We start from the raw sequence: 20,518 nt of genomic DNA on the forward strand, positions 1-20,518 counted from the left end.
TTAAGGTCATTCTTTTTTTAAGAAAACTCTGACATTGAAATTCAGACACATAGAGGAAAGGATTGTTTATATATCGTTGCAAGCATGTTATATGATCTGCCTTTTCACTTTGGCCAGCTTCCCACATCATGCTCATAGGTATATCTCAATTTCTTTAATCCTTGATGTATACCTTAACTTTTTTTTTTAGATCATTTTATTGGGGGCTAGACATTTACTTTCCATTGAGCCTTTGGGAGCAGCTCCTCTTTTTTCCCCTCCCCCCCCAACCCTTGTGGTCCTTTGATAGATTATAGATTGTTAATTTTCAAATCTCACACTGACCACTGTCTCCCTTCCCCTCTGGTTTCTGCATATACTATGACTTTATCATCCTTTACCAGTCTGTTAATGGGCATGTAAATTATTCTTAATTTTTACCTGTTATAAACAGTGCTGCAGTTACCTGCTGTCTTCTTGCGTGCTGCACATGTTATGGGCTAGATAGAAGAAGATATTTTCCTTACACCACCATGCTTCAAGCTGAAGTTCCATTCTTCTAAAGACTGGCTTTGGGAGTGTTCTTGCCTGTCATGGCTACTCCCTAGGAGATCTATACAGCTGAAATTTACCATTTTGGGGTGTTTTGAAACTTCTACGTCTTTTTAATAAGAGCCTCTGTGGTGCTTCAGTTTTTACCATTTGGTTTCATAATTAACCTAGGTTTCACACGAGTCAGAGACCTTAAAGATTCGCCTCAGGAAAAAGCCATCTATAATTTGATGAGTAGCTATTAATGGTTGGTCCCTGCCTTCACAAGACCACGCAAGCTGTGCCTCTGGGAAGCCAGCATCTTCTCAATTATTCATGTGATCTCAGTTGGATCGGGGTATATAATTCACTATCAGAGCAGACGCCGTCACCTTAGAGTTGGGATCCTCAAGCACAAAGCAGGTGCAGATAAGAGGGTGAGGGGATTCTATTGCCTTGTCCACTTCAGATCCTGTCGTCGCCTCGCTGGCTCAGGACATCTTCAAGGAGTTGTCGCAGATTGAAGCCTGTCAGGGCCCCATGCAGATGAGACTTATTCCCACGCTGGTCAGCATAATGCAGGCCCCCGCAGACAAGATCCCTGCAGGCCTCTGTGCGGTGAGTGGCTCCAAGGACTCCAACGTTCACGGAGCGGTTTCACTGAGTTCGGGTGCCTACAAAGATTTGGGGTCATTCTCGGAGACTAAGAAAATCACTGCGCTTAGGCCAGTGAATTGTGCCTAGTTACCTTATTGCCATGGAACATGTCCCCTGGCGTACCCCTCACCTCGTGGCTAGTCGTGGTCTTATCTTTCAGCATTAGTACGCTCTCTGTGAGCATGTACCTAGTAAGGATCTAGTTTGGACACTCCCCTGTGCTGACCCTTTCTTTGCTCCCCAGACAGCCATTGATATCCTGACGACAGTGGTGCGGAATACCAAGCCGCCCCTTTCCCAGCTCCTCATCTGCCAGGCGTTCCCTGCCGTGGCACAGTGCACACTTCACACAGACGACAACGCCACCATGCAGGTACCTGAGCTCTGGTGCCCCCAGAAGGGAAGTGTGCGCCCCTGCCCATTAGTCTGAGAAGCCTGACGGGGCTCCCACAGGTCATACTTACCCAAGTGCCCAGAAGGGGCTAGATGCTGAGAGCCAGACACCTTGCTCAGCTGCGTCTGCTTTTCAAGCAGAGTCATTCCAGACTGTTGCTACAATTAGTACAATGCGCAGAGTGAGGTGTCTGGGTGGGGCGGGGGTGAGGCGACTTGGCTACTTTTCAGGTCTTAATTACTGTATACATGTATATGCTGAGTTTTTCAGTACATTTTTAATGCCGTTTTTGTGGTAAGATGAGGTGCCTCAGCTGATATCCAGGTTGGCTTATACTCGAGTATACACGGTATTCTGTTTGGCTGTGTGGAGATTGGCATCTTGCTAGTGTCAGTCAGTCAGCTGGGCAGTCTCAAGGTAAAGACCCTTAGTGTATACCGCTCTGTCTTTATCTCATGAAGGATAAAGGCCACTCAGAATGTCTTACTGTCCCTTGAGATGAGGAATGTGCATTTTGAGGTCACTAGGAAAGGGGTGCATGTTCACAATATTTGTGTGGACAATGAATTCTTGGCCTCAGCGGCATGAGCCTCCTACAGGTCCTGGGGGCTCACTATTCTTGTGATTCGTAGATCTGCAAGAGTAGCATTTGCTTTTACAGACTAGGAGTGGGGTGGGGCGGGAGGAGGTGAGTCTCCTGGCATCCACCTCCAGCTATTGATCCTGCTTCCCCGGGGCCACTCCCTGCTTGTGTCCCCAGAATGGTGGAGAGTGCCTGCGGGCCTATGTGTCAGTGACTCTGGAGCAGGTAGCCCAGTGGCACGATGAGCAGGGCCACAGTGGGCTGTGGTACGTGATGCAAGTGGTGAGCCAGCTCCTGGATCCCCGCACCTCTGAGTTCACTGCAGCTTTTGTGGGCCGCCTGGTCTCCACCCTCATCTCCAAGGCCGGGCGAGAGCTGGGGGAGAACCTGGACCAGATTCTTCGTGCCATCCTCAGTAAGATGCAGCAGGCAGAGACGCTCAGTGTCATGCAGGTAAGCCATTCCTGGAAGCTAGGTTTTCCCTCCCTCTAGGTAACAGGTTACAGGAAGTCAGACTCTTGATCCAGAGTGATTGTCCCCCTCTTACTCTTCTGGTCACAGTAAAGTCCAATGGGATCATCTCTGGGCCAGGAAGCATTGACAAGGAAATCTCTGGGATGCCCCACCCTGGGTGTGGCCCCTCATAGCACAGGGTGTTAGCAGAGTAACTGGCTCTACTCCCTCAGGCCTCTGCATCGGGAAATGGGCTGGCTTCCGGAAGCACACGTCCTCTGTGTTCTCTCCTAGTCTCTGATCATGGTGTTTGCTCACCTGGTGCACACTCAGCTGGAGCCGCTCTTAGAGTTCCTGTGCAGCCTCCCGGGACCGACTGGCAAGCCTGCCCTGGAGTTTGTGATGGCTGAGTGGACCAGCCGACAGCATCTCTTCTATGGGCAGTATGAAGGCAAAGTTAGGTAGGGCTTCCTCTTTCTGTGAGCATCCTGTCGTTACTGAGCTGACTTTGTTTTTCCTTTTCCTCTTGCTCCCATTTTTTGTTGCCCTATCAAGCTGCCACTGTATTTCTCTCTCTCTCGCTCTCGTCTCTCTCGTTTGCGTGCGTTTTTGAATAGCTGCCGTTTTTAAATCCCCAATAGACCATATATTATTTCTGAGTCTCTGCTGACCACAGACTCTACCTCTGTATACTTCCCCCGCCAGGTCCTGCTCACAGCTTCTTCTCTTTATCAAACACAAGCTTCCTTTTACCTTGCTGGGTCTTATCACCCAGCATACCTCCAGTGAGGACAACTGCTGAGCTGTTTACCTAGCCTAGCTTTGATCAGGAAAACATTTAAGTTTCCCATCCCCATCGACGAAAATGGACTCCCTTCCTTCCTGGCGGGAAAACTGCATGCGCTCCACATTATATAACTTGACTAGTATAACAGCTATCACTAAATGTTCTACCAGGGGAGAATGACAACATAACCAATAAAGAGCTACATGGAATTTTACAACAGCGGCCTGGAGAAAAGAGAAAACGTGCATTTGATGATACTGCTTAGGTATCACCAAATGCCTCATGAGATTAGATTCCTTGGTTTAAAGGTGTAGGGTAAGTCTTCATGAGCCTATCCAGGCCATTCACCTAAGGTTTTAGAGCTTCGCTGTACCTTCTAGTTTGATGAGTGTCTGGGGGAGTTACAGGCTTGTGAGTGGCCACCTAAGATTTGGCTACCCAGTAGTCACCTGGAGCAGTAGAACAAGGACACCCAGGGGTCATAGGTGGAACTGGCTGCAAGTCTGATACCTGCCTCTCTTGCCACAAGACCAGTAAAACTGGGTGGTGCCAGCAACTACTGAGCATTCTGATTAGTGACCCAATAGATGGATTCTGATTAAAAGGCAGAAAAGTTTGCGAATCAGAATGACTTTGATCCTTGAAGAAGGGAGGAGCCCCAGAACATTGTCCTGAAATCATCTTTCAACCTTGAGTGGGAACAGTCTACAGTCACCTTTAAATGGCTGTTTGGCTCAATTAACCTTGGACTTGAATGGTTTCTCCCTTTTAAAGAATTATGTAGCAGAGACCAGATTGAAAAATGTACCTGTCATGCACAGCTGGGAACCCTAAGGGAGAGGGAAGAAGGTTAATGGTGCTCCTTTAAAAGAAAAAGGCACAAGGGTGAAGAACAACATAAACATGGGTGAGGGAGACGGGGTGCTGTAGAGTATGAAAATAATAATAGTTTATAATTTATCAGGGATTCATAATGGTGGGGGGGGGGAGAAGCTGATACCAAAGGCTCAAGTAAAAAGAAAATGTTTTGAAAATGATGGCAACATATATACAAATGTGCTTGATACATCCGGTGTATGGATTGTTATAAGAGCTGTAAGTGCTGTAATTTATTTTAAAAGGGCCTATTAGCGCATGGGTTTGAATTTATGGCAGGCCCAGTACCATGGGCCTCTCATCGTGTCCCATGCCAGAGCAAATGGTAGCCCAAACCATTGCCCTGCCTCCTAGCCCATAGGCTTCCAGCACTGAAGCGGGTTGCACCGTGGGGGGTGGGGGTCTGGCCTGGGCAGAGACCCATTGACCATCCTGGTGAACATTGTCTCATTTTCAATGAATCTCGCTTAGTCAGCTGAGAACAGCATGGGTACCATCAAAGGGCGGAGGGTCTCTGGACACAGTGCTTCCTCCCTTGGCGTGAGCACCACGTGGTGTCTGATGAGCTTTTCTATCCCCCGGGCCAGCTCCGTGGCGCTGTGTAAGCTGCTTCAGCACGGCATCAACGCAGATGACAAGCGGCTGCAGGACATCCGAGTGAAGGGCGAGGAGATCTACAACATGGACGAGGGCATCCGCACCCGCTCCAAGTCAGCCAAAAGTGAGTGTTGTTGCCTCCTCTCCAGGTTCCTCTGTGGGGGGCGGTGGGTAAGGGCATCTCGGGTGGAAGTCGGGTGCACCAGCATTTGCTGCTTTTCTTTTCAACAAAGTTGTTAGTGGTGGGTTTGACGAAGCAGTCACAGCTTTAAGTGAACAATGGATCGGAATGCACAGTTCTTTCCTGGTGCTGAAGCATGGCTCCCTAGCTTCCAGCTTCATTCTGGAGCGCCTGTCAGCATGTCTGTTGCTGGCTCTCCTTGGTCTGTGACTCCAGTCATTTACAGGTAGTGCAGAGCTTCTCCCTCGTAACTATGAGTTCAGCATCACTGAGAGAGACCTACTGTGTTCCGTATAGCTACGCGATTTCAGGGCTTTCTCACTGGTAAAAACTCACCATTAATTCCTGAGCTCCCTTCTCTGTCCTCACTTCTCAGCTTTCAGAGCGCCAGATGAAGTTACTTAGCTTTCACACATTCTTTGGTGGCCAGTGTCCCAGGGAGGATGGGGAGCCTGAGGGTGGTACACAGTGGTAGATGGGTGACAACTCTGAGGGGTGGGGCTGGGGCCACTACCAAACATGAGCCCACTTGCCAGCTGACACGAAGCTGTCCCTCTCCTTACAGACCCTGAGCGCTGGACAAACATTCCTTTGCTGGTCAAAATCCTCAAGCTGATCATCAACGAGCTCTCCAACGTCATGGAGGCCAATGCAGCTCACCAGGCTACTCCTGCAGAGTGGAATCAGGGTACACCCAGGCCCCTCAAACTAGCAGATCAAATGGAAAGGTTTCCAGTCACCAGTTGGCACCATGCTAACCACGAGCGGAAACGTGAAGCACCTCTTCTGCCTCATGAGGCCTCCCTCACAGAGGCTGAGCTAGAAGGCAGCCGGGAGAAGATATACTCTCCCTTTCTTGGTTTGGTCCATCTCAAGAGCTTCTCAACCATTTTATCTCCTGTGACCTTCCCAGAACCTCTGGACCTCCATTCAAAGCTCCATTGGTAGTTCCCCCCTGGGGGCGGTGCAGGCCGAATGACAGGCACCCGGGGGCCCTGTTGGCTGTAGAGAGGGAAGATGGTGAGTATACTTGCACGGCTTTTCCTTCCCACGTAGAAGACGCCAATGATATGTGGGAGGATCAGGAGGAGGAGGATGAAGAGGAGGACGGCTTAGCTGGCCAGCTCCTATCCGACATTCTTGCAACAAGTAAATATGGTAAGCAATTGGAAAGGCGGACACTGGCGGGAAATACCTGTTCTTTGCACACTGGTGCCAAGATTGGGGTGCTGGAAAAAGGGGAGGGACCAGGCCTATAAGCTATATCCCCTGCGCTCCTGACCCTCCTTGTGTTGGCTGTGTCTAACAGAGGAGGATTACTACGAGGATGATGAGGAAGATGACCCTGATGCCCTGAAGGATCCTCTCTATCAGATTGATCTGCAGGTGAGGGGCTTCAGAAAGATGTCTTCCACATGACATGTCTCAAGCCATAGCAGCAGGGCTAGAGAATGTCCTGGGATCACATGCATTCATTGTTCATCCTAGTAGCCTCGAGAGCATTCCTGCCTCACTAGTGGTCCGGGGTTGTGGGTGGGGCTCGAGGCTCAGCCCAGTGTCGAAAGCCAGCTTTCAAATGAGCCCCTGGCGTGGAAGTCCTTGGGGGAGAAGCTGTCCTACCACCTTGGAACCTCTTCCCTCTTTCCCTGTGGCATGTAATCCTTGGGGTGTACCTAAACTAGCTCCAAATGGAGAGAACGCTCTGCTCAGGGAGCCTATCCCACCAAGTGGCGGTGGAGCCTGGGCGCCCACAGTACCGCCGCTCTCCCTCCATCCCTCCAGGCCTATCTCACGGACTTCCTCTGCCAGTTTGCGCAGCAGCCCTGCTACATCATGTTCTCAGGACACCTGAATGACAGCGAGAGGCGGGTTCTGCAGACTATTGGCATCTAAACTCGGAGGCTTTGTGCATTTGCTCGTCCTGCTGGCCCAGCCAGAACCATCTGCAGCCCTCACCGGCCTGGAGGTGCACCATTTTCTCAACCTAGAGTGGCTTCCTGACCATTGGCCCTAGGCCGCAGCAGGCTGACCCAGACTGCAACTCAGACTGAGCTCACCAGCCCTGTCACTTAGGAATGCTGGAGCAGAGGCCTCCCCAAAGACATCCCATCTCAGAACCGTTTTCCTCCCCAGCTCTGCCCCTACCTGTTTCCCCAAGTCATCTGCTGGCTAGGCCAGGAACATTGGGAGCACGGGAGCAAGTGCTGGTGACAAGGGTGGAAGAGCTCAGCCGCCACCCAAAAGGTGGGCAGCACCAACCTAACAGCCCTCCACGGGAGGGAGGGGGACACCGGTGTCTGCGTCCATGAAGATCACGACCTTGGAAACTGAGGCAGCTCCACTCTGCCCTGCACGGCCTGTGAGTCAATCCACTCTGTGGCAGTGGGGGTCAGGAGCACAGATTATGAAACAGACCTTTCTACTTTCTTAGGGCACCTGACGTGCTCTGTCCGATAGGATTCCCTGGAGAGACAGTTCATGCTTTGTACCCCTGACCACTGATGCTCTGGGTTCACAGTAAGGACAAGTGGGAACAGCTATACCCTAAACCCTCCGCTCGGATCCTCCTCCCTGGCCCATCGCACAACACTACACAGCTCTCCCGTCAGAGGAACTCATCTTGTTTTTAACCTCATCGCATGACACAAGCCAACTCCTCCCCCAAGCTGTTCTTAAGTAGACTGCACACACATTACACCAGACAGATGGCAATTTGGTTTTCCTGTTTTAGAAAAAGGGGGGAGGGGACCAAAAAGATTGGAAAAAAGTCTAACTCCACCCAACTATATTTAATATACCTCTCACATATTACCACACAATCTGATCATTCAAAAGTTACTCCCCCCTCCCTCAGGAGTTCTAAAAGTGGTTCGGTTGTAGCCCTCGAATTTGGAACTTGTATTTTTCTAGGACAGTAAAGTAATCTTTACAAATGAATTCCATCCCTACAGTTTAAGGCGTCTCAGGCACCTGTGCCTTTGGTGCCCTTCAGAGAAAACAATGGGCGGGGGCGGGGGGTCTATCGAGACTGCCATGTGTTGGCTACAGCACTCATGTGATGCCTCTCGGCCTGTCCTTGCCCTTATTCTAGCCATGCTTTCATGATGACTCCCTTAGCTGAGAACGCCCATCTTGTGGGTTTGGAGTGAATGAAGACCTTTAAGGAAAGGAGAGGCAGGTGGTGAACCCCAGCTTCCCCCTCTTTATAGTCCCCACAGCTGGCACCACTCAGACCCATGGATTTCTTGAGGTTTGCAGACTCCCAGAGGAAACATGGTGAAACTGAAGATGCCATCTGAGAAGGTTCCTACCCTTATCCCCGCCCCTATTAGGTAGCAGAGTCATGCCTGTGGGTAGTTTCACAACATAAGTTGGCGCCACTAGGTGTCCCTGGTGTTCAGCTCCCAAGACAAAATAGGAGGCATGTTCATTGCGTGACCTTGCACCGCCTGTCAAAGTGTGTGCTCAGCACAGAGTGTGCCTATTAGCGAGAGCTCTGGCTCATTGCATCCCCCGAAGCCTCTGGTAAAGGGAGTGACAGACAGCAGGCCTGGCAAAATGTTGCTCAGGCATCAACCTTGGGGACGTCGAGGTGGTACCATCCGGGTTGATTGCTAGCTAGAGTAGCAGGCTGGTCCACGAGGCTGAGTGGCCTCTGGTGGTGTCAGAAGAGTTCTCCTGTGCCAGCAGTATTGAAGTGCCAGGATGGGGAGAGTTAAGGCTCCCAGACAGATTAATGATGCGGGCCTCTTGTGGACCTGCTAGTTAGAAAAATAGCCCATCTCGTGCCACAAATGGTTCTTTTTTTTTTTTTCCAAAAATGGTTCTAAGCCCCTGCCAGAGACCCTTTCCACTCTCCTTGGCATGACTTTTTGACGGAGCCCTGAAAGGCGAGGGCTCCAGTGTCACTCAGGGTGAAGGGTGGCAGCCCTTCCCCCCAAAGACTCCCATGGTGGATGAAAGCGGAGGGTCTTGGCAGGCAATGCTGTGTTTCCAGCTCACACACCTTTGTACCAGGATAGTCTTCCGACGAGGGAGAGGTCAGTATTAAAAAGTGGAGAAAAATCAGTGGCTTGAGGCCAGGGGTGTTGACGGAAAGTTGAACCACTTTGTGTCCTTTTTAGCAGAGAATTAGCTTCCGTCTAAAAGGCAGGGCAAATGCTGAAAGGCTCTGACACATGGGGTCACCATGAGTCACAATCTCAACAGCTTCGTGCACGTGGGGGGCCGGGGGGGTAATAGAAGGAGTTGGCATTTGAGACAAGGGCGGCAGGAATCATGGCACTTACTCCGAGATACTCTTCTCTGACCCTGGTGGATGGCAGCTGGGGGCACGGGGAGGACATTCCCAGGAATCTGCTGATCCTAGAGACTGAAGGGAACAGAAACCAGAAGACTGAAAACAGAAACCCACAAACCTACGATTGGCATCAGCTGGGAAGTGGGAGCCACACCAAGCAATAAGGTTTTTGAAAAAGTGATGGGTCACTGGAGTTAATAGATGTTCATCCTGCACACAGGGACAAATGAGACCAAACGTGCTTCGTAGTGTCTAATTTTGTAACTAACAATATCATAGACTAAGGAAATGCTCCGGACATCATAGAGTTGTTGGAATGGGTAGCTGGCCTGGGAGCTTTCGTGGTACCTTGTTTCTGTGTTGTAGCCTCATTAGGCTGGTAGCCGCAAGGTTTAAAGTTCACAATCAGCTCCTCCCAGGGAGAAGGGTGACTGCCACAAAGTTAATCACAGGGCCATTCTGCCCCGCCCCACAGGGAGCTGTGAGTCTGTCTACTGGTCCTGGCAGGGGGTTGGGTTGGGTTTGGCCTGGCACTAGTGCAGCCCATTGTTGGGGTTGATTGCTGGCAATTTTTTAATGCTCCACTTGATCCAAAAAGAATTTAAGTCTGTTTACAAAAGAAATACTTGATAAGGGAGGAATGCTGGTTGAATTGTTAGACAATAGGAGACCCCTGGGAAGACTGATGATTCAAGATCCAGACATTTTCACAAACTATAAAAAATGGGCAGCCTCAGTAAGAAGTTGCTTCAGTCGATGAAGACCAGTGACTGTGCCCCTTGCACAGTGCTGTGCGCCAGCACTAAGTAGTTGTTGCACCGGGCCCTCTTCCTGTCTGTCTCTTCAGAAAGCCCAGCTGATCTGGGGCTGAGGTGGCAGACGGGGTGTAGAGCATCATAGGTACCCTGTACCCGGCAGAAGTCCTAGAAAGCGGGGAGGTCTGGTTAGTGCTCACCTCCGAACCTTGAGAAAAATCAGTGTGGAGAGAACCTGAATTGTGGAAGGGAAGGGAAAGAACACACCATTTAAAGGAAGGAAGCAGGACACTGGAGCGAACATTGTGCCATAAGAGGCTAATGACAACTGCCAGCACTGACTCAGAGCCCGTCTTTGTCAAGGAACTGCATTGTGGGCTTGGTTTTTGCCACTTTTTCTGTACTTTCTCATTGGATAGAAGGCTGGACATCAGCATTCAGGGTGCCACCTTTCTCTTTGAGTGCTTGGGGAAGGCCCTGGGCTCCTCAGTCTCTTACTGGACTCCTTGGGGACCCTGTGGCTTGGCTCCCATATCCCATCTGTGTCCACTTAATCCCCTGTTTTGTTGAAGATTTCACTCAGGACACACCCTACACCAATCGTGGCTTGTTAGCATAGCAGAACCCAGCCCATTTCGCAACTTAGACCCCTAGGCAAAGAGGACTGGTACAGTTTAATCCATAACATGAGCACAGACCAAGGAAAACATTGAAAGAAGCAGACCGAACAATTGCAGGTCCCAGGGCGCTCACAGGCCAGGCACTGTCCCCAGGGTCCTCGATGCCTGGGTTGGGTTCGGAAGCAGATCACTGGCCTTTCTCCAAGGTGCCTTGGGCTGGGCTTGCAACTTCCCGGTCAGCAGCTGAGCGTATTAAACCATGTGTACCACCCAGACACCAGCTGGCAGAACAGTGAGAACAAGGGCCACAGAGATGACCCTTGAAGTAGCAGACTAAAGAGCATGTACTGAATGCCAGTCACTCCCCAAACCAGTCAACTCATTTAGACCACCAAATAGCCCTTGAAGGGGATTCTACACAGGCACGGAGATAGTCCCTACCACCTGTCATGGTAGGCGCCTTCCAGTCCCATGAGCCTGCACTGTTACCATGTACCTGTCTTGCCCCCCTATTTCTAGCAGGGTAGAGCCCAGGTGGTGTTGTGATTATGCAGTGGGCTGCTAATGGAAAGGTTAGCAGTTCAAAAACATGCTCCTCAGGAGAAAGACTAGGCTTTCTACTCCCATAGGGAGTAGAAACCCACAGGCCAGTTCTCCTACAGGTTCGCCATGCGTCAGAATTGATGGCAGTGCGTCTGGTCGGGGCTTTATTTCTAGCAGGAGAAAGAAGAGGCTCTGTTCCTTTATTTCACTCTGCCATCGGGTCCATCCCAGCTCACGACCCTGGAGGACGAGGGGGTACAACTGTCCCTCTGGGCTCCGAGACCAACGCTTCAGAGGAGTAGGGAGCCTCATCTGTCTCCCCCTCTGGTCCGTGGAAACTCTTTGTGGGGTCACTCCGAGTCAGAATAGACTAGATAGGGATGAGTGTTTGGAGTTCGGATTTCATGTCTAGACAGATGCGGTGGGCTAGGACTTTGCAGTAGAGGACGTCTCCGGCAAGACGATGAAGCTGGAGAGAGAGCCAAGATGATCAGGGGTGTCAGGAGAGCTCATTGGGAGACCACTCAAATGCTAAACATGTGTGTGACCTGCTCAGGTTGGTGAAGCCTGGCAGCGGTCCCTGGGGGGCAGTGGGAGAGGGGACTTGGTGACTGAGGGATTGGCCTCGTTTCTCCCCGTAATGGGAGCCCCTCCCAGAGGCTAGGCTTTGCAGTCTGAGTCCTGTCGCTGTGGGGAAGCCCTCTGTTCCTACAGGTCTTGGAGCCATGACTGGATCCGGGTTCCAGTGACAAAGCAGCCAAAAGCCAGGTGTTACTAAGACACCGACATGTGTGCTCCGTTTCTCTGGTAGGGTGGCACAGGCTGACATCAGTCATCTTCACAAGGACCCTCGCAGTCCGGTTCTCTTGACGAGGGTCGGGTTGCCTTGGGGTCCCAACATTGCAGACCACGCTAGGTCGTTCAGACTTCTCTGTGTGGTTTCATAGCAAATGTCCTGCGGGAAGAAGGACGAACCACTGACCTGGCCAGAAGGCCCAGACAAGCTGGAAAGCGAGGAGCCAGTACAGGAGACTTGTCCTCGCCAAGCCCGGTTTCCTCATCCATAAAATGAGGATTAATGCCTCACAGGCTTGTAAATAAAAAAGCGAAGAGGACTTATTTAAAGCCCCTCAAATGATGAACAGTGTGCCTCCACTCCACCCCCACAGCTGGGAGCTAAGTTTGGCTCACTCTCCCTGACTCACGATTAGACTGTTTCACAGATGCAGCTGCTGAATTAGGGGCTTGGTGAGCCCTTGAGAAGACAACTCTGCAGATGGGCTACAGTTCTGCCGTGGGGAGCAGAGGGTCGAGGCAGACAGTGGCCGGTGCTCCACCTGATGGGTTCTCCATGTTTTCTCTGTGGGACATTATGAATTATTGATGTGTTCATTTGCTTTCCTTAGATTGTTTTTTTCCCCTCCCTTATTCCAAGAACAGACCCAAATGCTTTGGCTTGCCTTCCTTTCATCAGGGTAGAGAGCAAGACTGCCTAAGGGCAGCTGGACTTCGGGTCACTGCAGGGAAGGTTTGGATGATATGAAATCTGGCCTGGGGTTCTGGGGAAGTTGAAAAGAGGGGCTCAACTAGTAGGGGGCAGAATTCTGCAAGGCCTGCAGTGACTGGGACAACCCGCCACCACCTGGAAGGAGTCTGGAGATGAGGCCTCTGAGGGAAGTGACAATGTGGAATGCGGGCTTGCCAGGGGAAGCCAGCCCCTAACATTACGAGCCCAGTAGGTGCAATTGTACAGCGATAATAAGTAAAGAGTATAGTAAAGTTACAGAGAGAACGAGAGATAGAAGTAAAATATTGAAATAAATGGAGTCCGACACATTTCATGGTAGCATGCTCACCTCAGCCCTGCTTGGTCCGCGTGGAGAGAGAGATTTAATGTTAACCAAGGCTTTTATATTCTCTGGGGGCATGCAAGTCCCCTAATTATAGGTGAAGACACATCACAGGAAGGGGTTGTGCTATAGGTAATACAGTAATGGAAGGGGTAATCTAGGAGTATCCACGCAATAGGAAGAGGAGGGATTGGGGTACACGTGTGGCATAATGGGCAGATCCTAGAGTCAGGATGGCAGCTGGATCTCCATAGGAACCATTGTCAGGGTGTAAGCCCCGCCTACAGGAACCAAGCTAATGGTTGCAAGCTTCAGGAGAAGTAATCCATTGTCCACAGCAGCAGGGAGCAGGCCCGCCCCTGTGGTGTGGCAAGACAGCAATCTGGCAGCCTCCAGGGATGACTAAACATCTGACCTCCCTCCATAAGGGCTGGGAGGGTGGGGGGCTGGGCCTGCACACCAAGGCACCCTGGGAAAGGCTTTATCAGGGGGGCCCAGGTAGGCAGAGGCCTGGAGTGCCCACCCCAGTGCATTTCTATCGCAGAACCTTTCCTTGATCCTGGAAGGGGAAGCAAACTAACAAGGGCTAGATTCCTCACCAGCTGACTACATTTGTAAGAAATGTAGCGGTCCTCGGCTGCCAGGGAGCTGCCCTTCCAATTCAGTGATATGTGGTAACTCACTAGCCAGAGCACAGCGGTGAGGGGCTTCCCCCAGGCACTCCCTGTGGCCTGTTCAATCCAGGGGCCTCTGTCAGCTCTGATGAGGGAGCCCCTCCCAAACCATGATCCACTTCATGTCGAGAGCACAAAGTGCAGACAGATTAAGTGGTTTCTCCCAAGTTTGCCAAGCCATTAAGGGGCAGAATAGGATTTGTGTCTATATACCTTATATACTCAAGTATAAGCCAACCAAAATATCAGCCAAGGCACCAAAGTTTACCACAAAAGCTGCATTAAATGTGTGATTATACAGGAGTATATATGGTAATAGTTAAAAGCATGAACTCGAGCCAGACTGCCTGGGTTCGACTCCCAGCACTGCCAGTTTCCAGCTGGGTGGCCTTGAGCAAATGCTCTGGGTTTTCTAATCCACAAAACAGGTGTAATACTAGGATCTGTTTCATGAAGTGGTTATGAGGATTAAGTAAGTCAGTATAATGGAAAGCACATCACAGTGCCTTCTATCAAGTAATCCAGTGACTTAGTATTCGGCTAATCTCCATCTAATGTTCTTACCAACCAAGCCTCCCCTTGGGAAGCTGGGCTCTGCAAGAAAGACCTGTGTCTGACCAGCCCCCGGCTATGTAGGCGGTTGACCAGAATGGTGTGGAGCTCACCTCGGGGAACAAGGCCAGCTGGAGGCCACGGTTTCCAAAGCAGGCCAGGAGAGGGAGGGGTTGTGGTGCCTAGAAGAGCTGTAAACAGCCTTCCTGCTCCCTTACCCTCAAGGCCCAAAATAACACTTGTCTGCCCAGCTGGCAGAGCTGCAGACTGAGCAAGGTACCATTTAAAGATAACCTGGCCCTCCCCTGTCTGCCCCACTGGCTGGGCTGGACTCTGGCTGCCAGCGACTTCCATGGCACCTACAGCCCCCACTGTTCCTGAGTAGAAGGCTGCTCTCAGATGCCAGCCGGGATACCCTGCTTCCCCTGGGCTGCTGGCCCCTGAGACTGCCCTGAACACGGTGCAAACTAGAAGCCTGCTATTCCTAGAGCTAAACAATCCTACAGCGATGTGCCTAGAAATCCCTGTGGGGAAGCAGGCTCCTTGAATCCTCATGGGTCTGAACCCCAGTGTCCCTGACCCTCTTCCCCAGATCTCTCACAGCCACAAACAGACCTGCATTTACAACAAAATGACAGCAAGCCCCGGAACACCTTTCTGATTTAGGGGAGAGGTGGTTTACCCGGGGACACAGCACCCAGGTCTTCCTATCACCAACATGACCAAGTTTCTAGAGCTCGGCCACGCCACCCCACCCCCGCTGTGGCATGCCAGGAGGAAGCACACTATCCACAGCTCCCTAGCCAAGGTGTGATGAGATTACCTTTGACCAGGAGGGAGAGAACTTGCATTACCTGTTCGCAGGGGAAGCAGAGAGTTGCCCAGAGGGCTTTCCTGGGTGACGTTCCTCCAATATCTTGGAATAGCTTAACTCACACCACAAGGTGAGTTGAGGTGCAATTGCAGAAGGAGAGGGGCCAGAGACAGGGATCAAGGCTCCATGACACAGGTCTGGAAAGGTCAGAGAGGGCTTCAGGAAAGCCCAGGCCCTGCTGTCTCCTGACACACCTGCACACTGAGGTGCCCTAACAGTGCACTCCTCCCACAGCCCCGGACCAGCCGAACTGTCACAGCCCTGGTTCAGTCCTCCCCCTTTGGGCCAGCTTCCACTGGAGCTACCCTCTGCCTCCCTCCAAGTGCAGGCTCCTGCTGCGACACCAGGAGCAGGGCGGGATGCTCCCCTGAGGACATGCTCCTGTGCCGGGCACAGCACGAGGCCTTTTAAACATGTTTCCAGGCAGGAGGCAGAGCAGCAGAACCTGGGTCTTGATAACAAAACCTAATTCGAATCCCTGTTTTGTGCATCAGTCTCCAAACTAATACAACTCCAAGCCAGTGCCGTTAGGAAGGCTATGTGACATCGCAGAGATAATGTCCTGAGAGTGCTGGGGCCACCTGTGCGGGTCAGAGGGGCAGCCTTCACAAATGGCCCTCCTTCATGTTAGAGGGCGGGCTCTGCCACCTGCCAGCCTTGCTGGTAGGTGCCACCTACTTGGTTCCAACTCATAGACCATGGGTACAACGGAACGAAGCGCTGCCCTCAGAGTCCTGCCTGTGCCCGCGCCCACTGTTGTAGGCGCAGTGTCAGTCTATCTTGCTCAGGGCCTCCCTCCTTTTCACTGGCCCACCTTTCCCAAGCACGAAGCCCTTCTCCAGGACCGATCTCATGACAACGTGTCCAAAGTGTGGAAGATGAAGTCTTGCCATCTTTGCCTTTAAGAAGCATTCTGGCTGTACTGCTTTCCAGACAGATTTGTTTGTTCTTTTGGAAGCCCGTGGTACTTCCAATATTCTTTGCCAGACCATAATTCAAACATCGGTTCTTCTTTGGTCTCCAGCTTTCACATGCATGAGGCAATTGAAAATACCACGGTTGGGCCAGGCACACCTTAGTTCTCAGAGTAACATCTTTGCTTTTCAACACTTGATAGAGGTCTTACGCAGATTTACGCAATGCGTCCCTTGATCTCTTGACTGCTGCTTCCATGAGCACTGACAGTGGGTCCAAGCCAGACAAAATCCTTAACAACTTCAATCTTTTCTTCATTTATCATGATGTTATCTTTTGGTCTCGTTGTGAGGATTTGGCTCTTTTTTTAAAACACTGAGTCATAATCCACACTGAAGGTTGCAGTCCCCGATCTTCACCAGCAAGTGCTTTAAATCCTCACTTTGAGCAAGCAAGGCTGTGTCATCTGCACATCACGGGTGTTTAATAGCCTTCCTCCAATCCGGATGCCACCTTCTTCATATAACCCAGCTTCTCTGATGATGTGCTCAGCAGACAGAGTGAACAAGTACGGTGAGAGGATACGACCACAAAGCACACCTTTCCTGATTTTAAACCCTGCAGTATGACCTCGTTCTGTTTGCTCAACTGCCTCTTGATCCCTGTACAGTTTCCAGACACAATTGAGTGCCCGGAATTCCCATTCTTCCCAGGCCTATCCATAGTTTATTCTCCATGCGGTCGGATACTTTTGCATAGTCCATAAAACACAAACATGTTCCTGGTATTCTTTGCTTTCAGCCAAGATCCATTGGACATCAGCAGTAATGTTCCTTGTTCCATGTCCTCTTCTGAATCTGACCTGAGCCCCTGAAAGCTCCTGTCAGTGTACTGCTGCAACCATTGTTGGGTGATCTTTAGCAACATTTTACTTGAATGTGATATTGAAGATACTCTAATCATTCTGTTGGATCACCTTTTTTTGGAAAGGGTACAAACATGGATCTCCTCCAGTCAGTGGGCCAAGTTGCTGTTTTCCAGATGTCTTGGAATAGATGAGTGAGTGCTTCATCAGCTTGTTGAAACATTTCAATTGGTGTTCTCTCAATTCCTGGAGCCGTGTTTTTGACTAATGTTTTCAGTGTAGCATGAACAACATCTTTCAGTATCATTGGTTCTTGCTACCTTCTGCAATGGTGGAATGTCAACTAGCTCTTTTTGGTAAAGTGACTCCATGTATTCTTTCCAACTTCTTTTGATACTTCCTGTATCATTCAATATTTTCTCCATTGAAGCTTTCAGTATTGCTACTCAAGGCATGAATTTTTCTTTTGTTCTTTCAGTTTAAGGCAAGCTGAGCATGATCTTCTAACTCCAGGTCTCTGCCCATTTCATTATATTTTATTTTGTCTTCTCAAACTGCCCTTTGAAATGTTCTGTTCGGCTCTTTGACTTCATCCTTTTTGCTTTATCTACTCTACAGCTAAGAGCAGTTGTCAGAGTCTTTTCTGACATCCACCTCGATCTTTTCTTTCTTTCCCATCTTTCTTTCCCATCTTTTTCATGACCTTTTGATCTCATGAATGATACTCTTCATGTCCTCCCACAGCTTCTCAGGTCTTCTCTGAGCAGGGTTCACGGCAGCAAGTCTGTTCATTCGACGATGTTGAAGTTTAGGTGGGATAGCTCAAGGTTGTATTTTGACTCTCATGAACCAGTTCTCATTTTCCTCTGCTTAAACCTGAGCTTAAATATGAGCAATTGATCGTCTGTTCCATAGGCAGCCCTTGGCCTGTTTTAGCCACTAATGTTGAGCTGCTCCATTGTGTCCTCCATCATATATGGTCAATTTGATTCCTGTGGGTTCCACCTGGGTTAGTCTGTGCATACAGTCGCCTTTTGTGTTGTTGAAAAAAGCATTTGCTATGAACAAATGGTTCATTTTGCAAAACTGTCGTGGTCTCCAACTTCATTGCTAGCATCAAGAAAGACCACCTTTGCCAACTACAGTGCCTTCCGTTGGTTCCAGTCACTGATCATTATCAATGCATCTTGACTGCGTGGTTGATCAATTTCAGGCTGAAGTTGTTGGTAGAATTCTTCAGTTTCTTCGGTGTTTTAGTGGTTGGTGCATATATTTGAATAATAGTTGTATTGTTGGCTTTCCTTGAATGCAGACTGATAAAATCCTATCACAGACAGCATTGTACTTCAAGATAAATCTTTAAATGTCCATTTTGGACAGTGAATGTACCATTCATCTTAATTATGTCATTCTCAGCATAGTAAACCATATGGTTATCTGATACAAAATGGCCGATACCAGTCCATTTAGCTAACATCTAGGATATCAATCTTTATGCATTCCATTTCATTTTTGATGACACCCAATTTTCCTATATTCATACTTCATACATTCCAGGTTTCAATTATTAGTAGACTCTTGCTGCTATTCTCATTTTGAGTCATGCCCATCAGCAAATGAAGGTCCTAAAGCAACCCGTCAGACCACCAGCAACTTCCTGGGGCGGGAACTTGCCTAATCCTTACATGGGTGAGCTAGAGCCTGCAAGGGCCCACGATGGGTCCCTTCTCTTTACATATTGGGATTTTGTTGGGTCTTCTGTGCACTGTCCTAGTTCCCTTGGTCTTGGTTTCTTTTCTTTTTTTTTTACATTTTATTAGGGACTCATACAACTCTTATCACAATCCACACATACATCAATTGTGTAAAGCACATCTGTACATTCTTTGCCCTCATCATCTTCAAAGCATTTGCTCTCCACTTAAGCTCTTTGCATCAGGTCCTCTTTTTCCCCCCTCCCTCCCCGCGTCCCCCTCACTCATGAGTCCTTGATAATTTATAAATTATTATTTTGTCATATCTTGCCCTGTCCGACGTCTCCCTTCACCCCCTTTTCTGTTGTCCATCCCCCAGGGAGGGGTCTTGGTTTCTCTCTCTCTCTCACACACACACACACATGCACACACAAAACCCACTGTCATCGAATTGATTCTGACTCATGAGGACCCTATGACACAAGTAGAACTGCTCTTTAGAGTTCACAAGACTAAAAATCTTTGCAGGATCCGAGTCTCCTCTTTCTCCCTCAGAGCAGCTGGTGGCTTTAAACCACTGACAATGAGGTTAATAGCCCAAACTTTATTCCATAGTGCTCCTAAAGCTCCTTTCTGTCGGCCAAGAATACTAGAAACTGTCAGGCAGAGAAGCAGGAGTTAGCTGAGCAGGTGGGCTAGGAGATGGAGCTGGTGAAAACATGCCAAGGACTCTATGAGTGGCCAGACCCCCTTCCCCCCTCCTCCTCCCCTTTGGGGGGCCTTCAGGCCCAGGTGCAGAAGACTAACCATTACAGATAACTTTGAACACTGTTGTTTAGCTCAGGACCTACAGATCCCAAAGTTACAGTGGAAAATTCCTCAGATGCTCCCCCCAGAACCCGGGCTGTAAAACTCTCTACCTCCCTCCTGGGCAGTGTGACTTCGAGGGGCCTCAACTTGGGGTCCCCGTGAACCTCATCCGGAAGCTCAGGATGCTCCCATCCCATTACTCTCCCCGGAGCTCTGAAATAAACCTTTGAAAGTGCTTCCTACCTTTGCCTTCTTTCTTTCCGTTGCCAAATCAACCTCACAGAAACATTCGTTACCTGTCCCATCTACTGTTGGAGAGCGGGCTCCTGATAGATGGAGAAGACTTGGGGCCCAGTTTTGTTTCTGCTCTTTACTGGCTGCATCACCTCTCACTCAAGGTCATCAAGTCAATACTGACTCACAGGGACCCTGAAGGGCAGGAGAGAACTGCCCCTGTGGGTTTCCAAGACTGTTTACAGAAGTTGAAAGCGCAGGCTCCTCCCCTAGGAGCCCTGGTGATTCTGAACTTCCAACCTTGCAGGCCGCAGCCCAAGGTGTAACCATTATGCCACCAGGCTGCCTTTTAATTACCTAAGTAGGCCCTTTTACTTCCTTGAGCCCCGGTTTCTCTATCTGAAATGGAGCCTGCCAGCCTCCCTAGGCTCGTGTACTTGAGCGTTTCAGACACGGGGGAGATGCCCAAGCGCTTTGAGAAAGGCCAGACTGGTTGAGGATTAGGTTAGGCTTTGGGTCTCCTTCCTAGTTAGGTTTACAGCTCTCCATTAACTTGTGCTCTTCTGAAGAGCTGGAGCGGCTGGCTGACTAGCCAAGGGTCCGCCATCCTTGCTGGGAGGCCTCCGGCTGGTGAGAGCCAGCCTTGTCCACTCAAAGAGGGAAGGGGCCATCTCAGGGAGCCAGTGCAGCTGGCAGGGCCAGGCCTGTGGGCACGGCTGGGGGACAAAGCCGCTCTGAGCTGCCTCTCAATGGGTGCCTGTGTTCTGGGAGTGGGGGCGGGGTGACTACCAGCG

The 20,518-nt window shown here is 50.1% G+C and overlaps 1 protein-coding gene and 1 non-coding gene across 2 annotated transcripts in view; both read left to right on the forward strand.

Moving 5' to 3' along the window:
• The window catches only part of IPO9 (importin 9), a 46,074-nt gene extending 38,099 nt beyond the window's left edge, over positions 1-7,975 (forward strand). The window contains exons 16-24 of the mRNA XM_075528834.1: positions 980-1,128; positions 1,412-1,540; positions 2,322-2,597; positions 2,892-3,058; positions 4,848-4,981; positions 5,604-5,726; positions 6,095-6,196; positions 6,348-6,424; positions 6,821-7,975. Coding sequence (XP_075384949.1) covers positions 980-1,128; positions 1,412-1,540; positions 2,322-2,597; positions 2,892-3,058; positions 4,848-4,981; positions 5,604-5,726; positions 6,095-6,196; positions 6,348-6,424; positions 6,821-6,931 — 1,268 coding nt within the window. The 3' untranslated portion in view covers positions 6,932-7,975. The remainder of the gene's footprint in view (positions 1-979; positions 1,129-1,411; positions 1,541-2,321; positions 2,598-2,891; positions 3,059-4,847; positions 4,982-5,603; positions 5,727-6,094; positions 6,197-6,347; positions 6,425-6,820) is intronic.
• LOC142437721 (small nucleolar RNA SNORA42/SNORA80 family) lies at positions 4,517-4,651 on the forward strand. Its single transcript, XR_012782247.1, has one exon. It is a non-coding gene; the product is annotated as a small nucleolar RNA SNORA42/SNORA80 family (small nucleolar RNA).
• Positions 7,976-20,518: the final 12,543 nt, after the last annotated feature.

Source organism: Tenrec ecaudatus, chromosome 1 (assembly GCF_050624435.1).
Source record: "Tenrec ecaudatus isolate mTenEca1 chromosome 1, mTenEca1.hap1, whole genome shotgun sequence".
In the NCBI taxonomy this organism is placed as follows: Eukaryota; Metazoa; Chordata; class Mammalia; order Afrosoricida; family Tenrecidae; genus Tenrec; species Tenrec ecaudatus.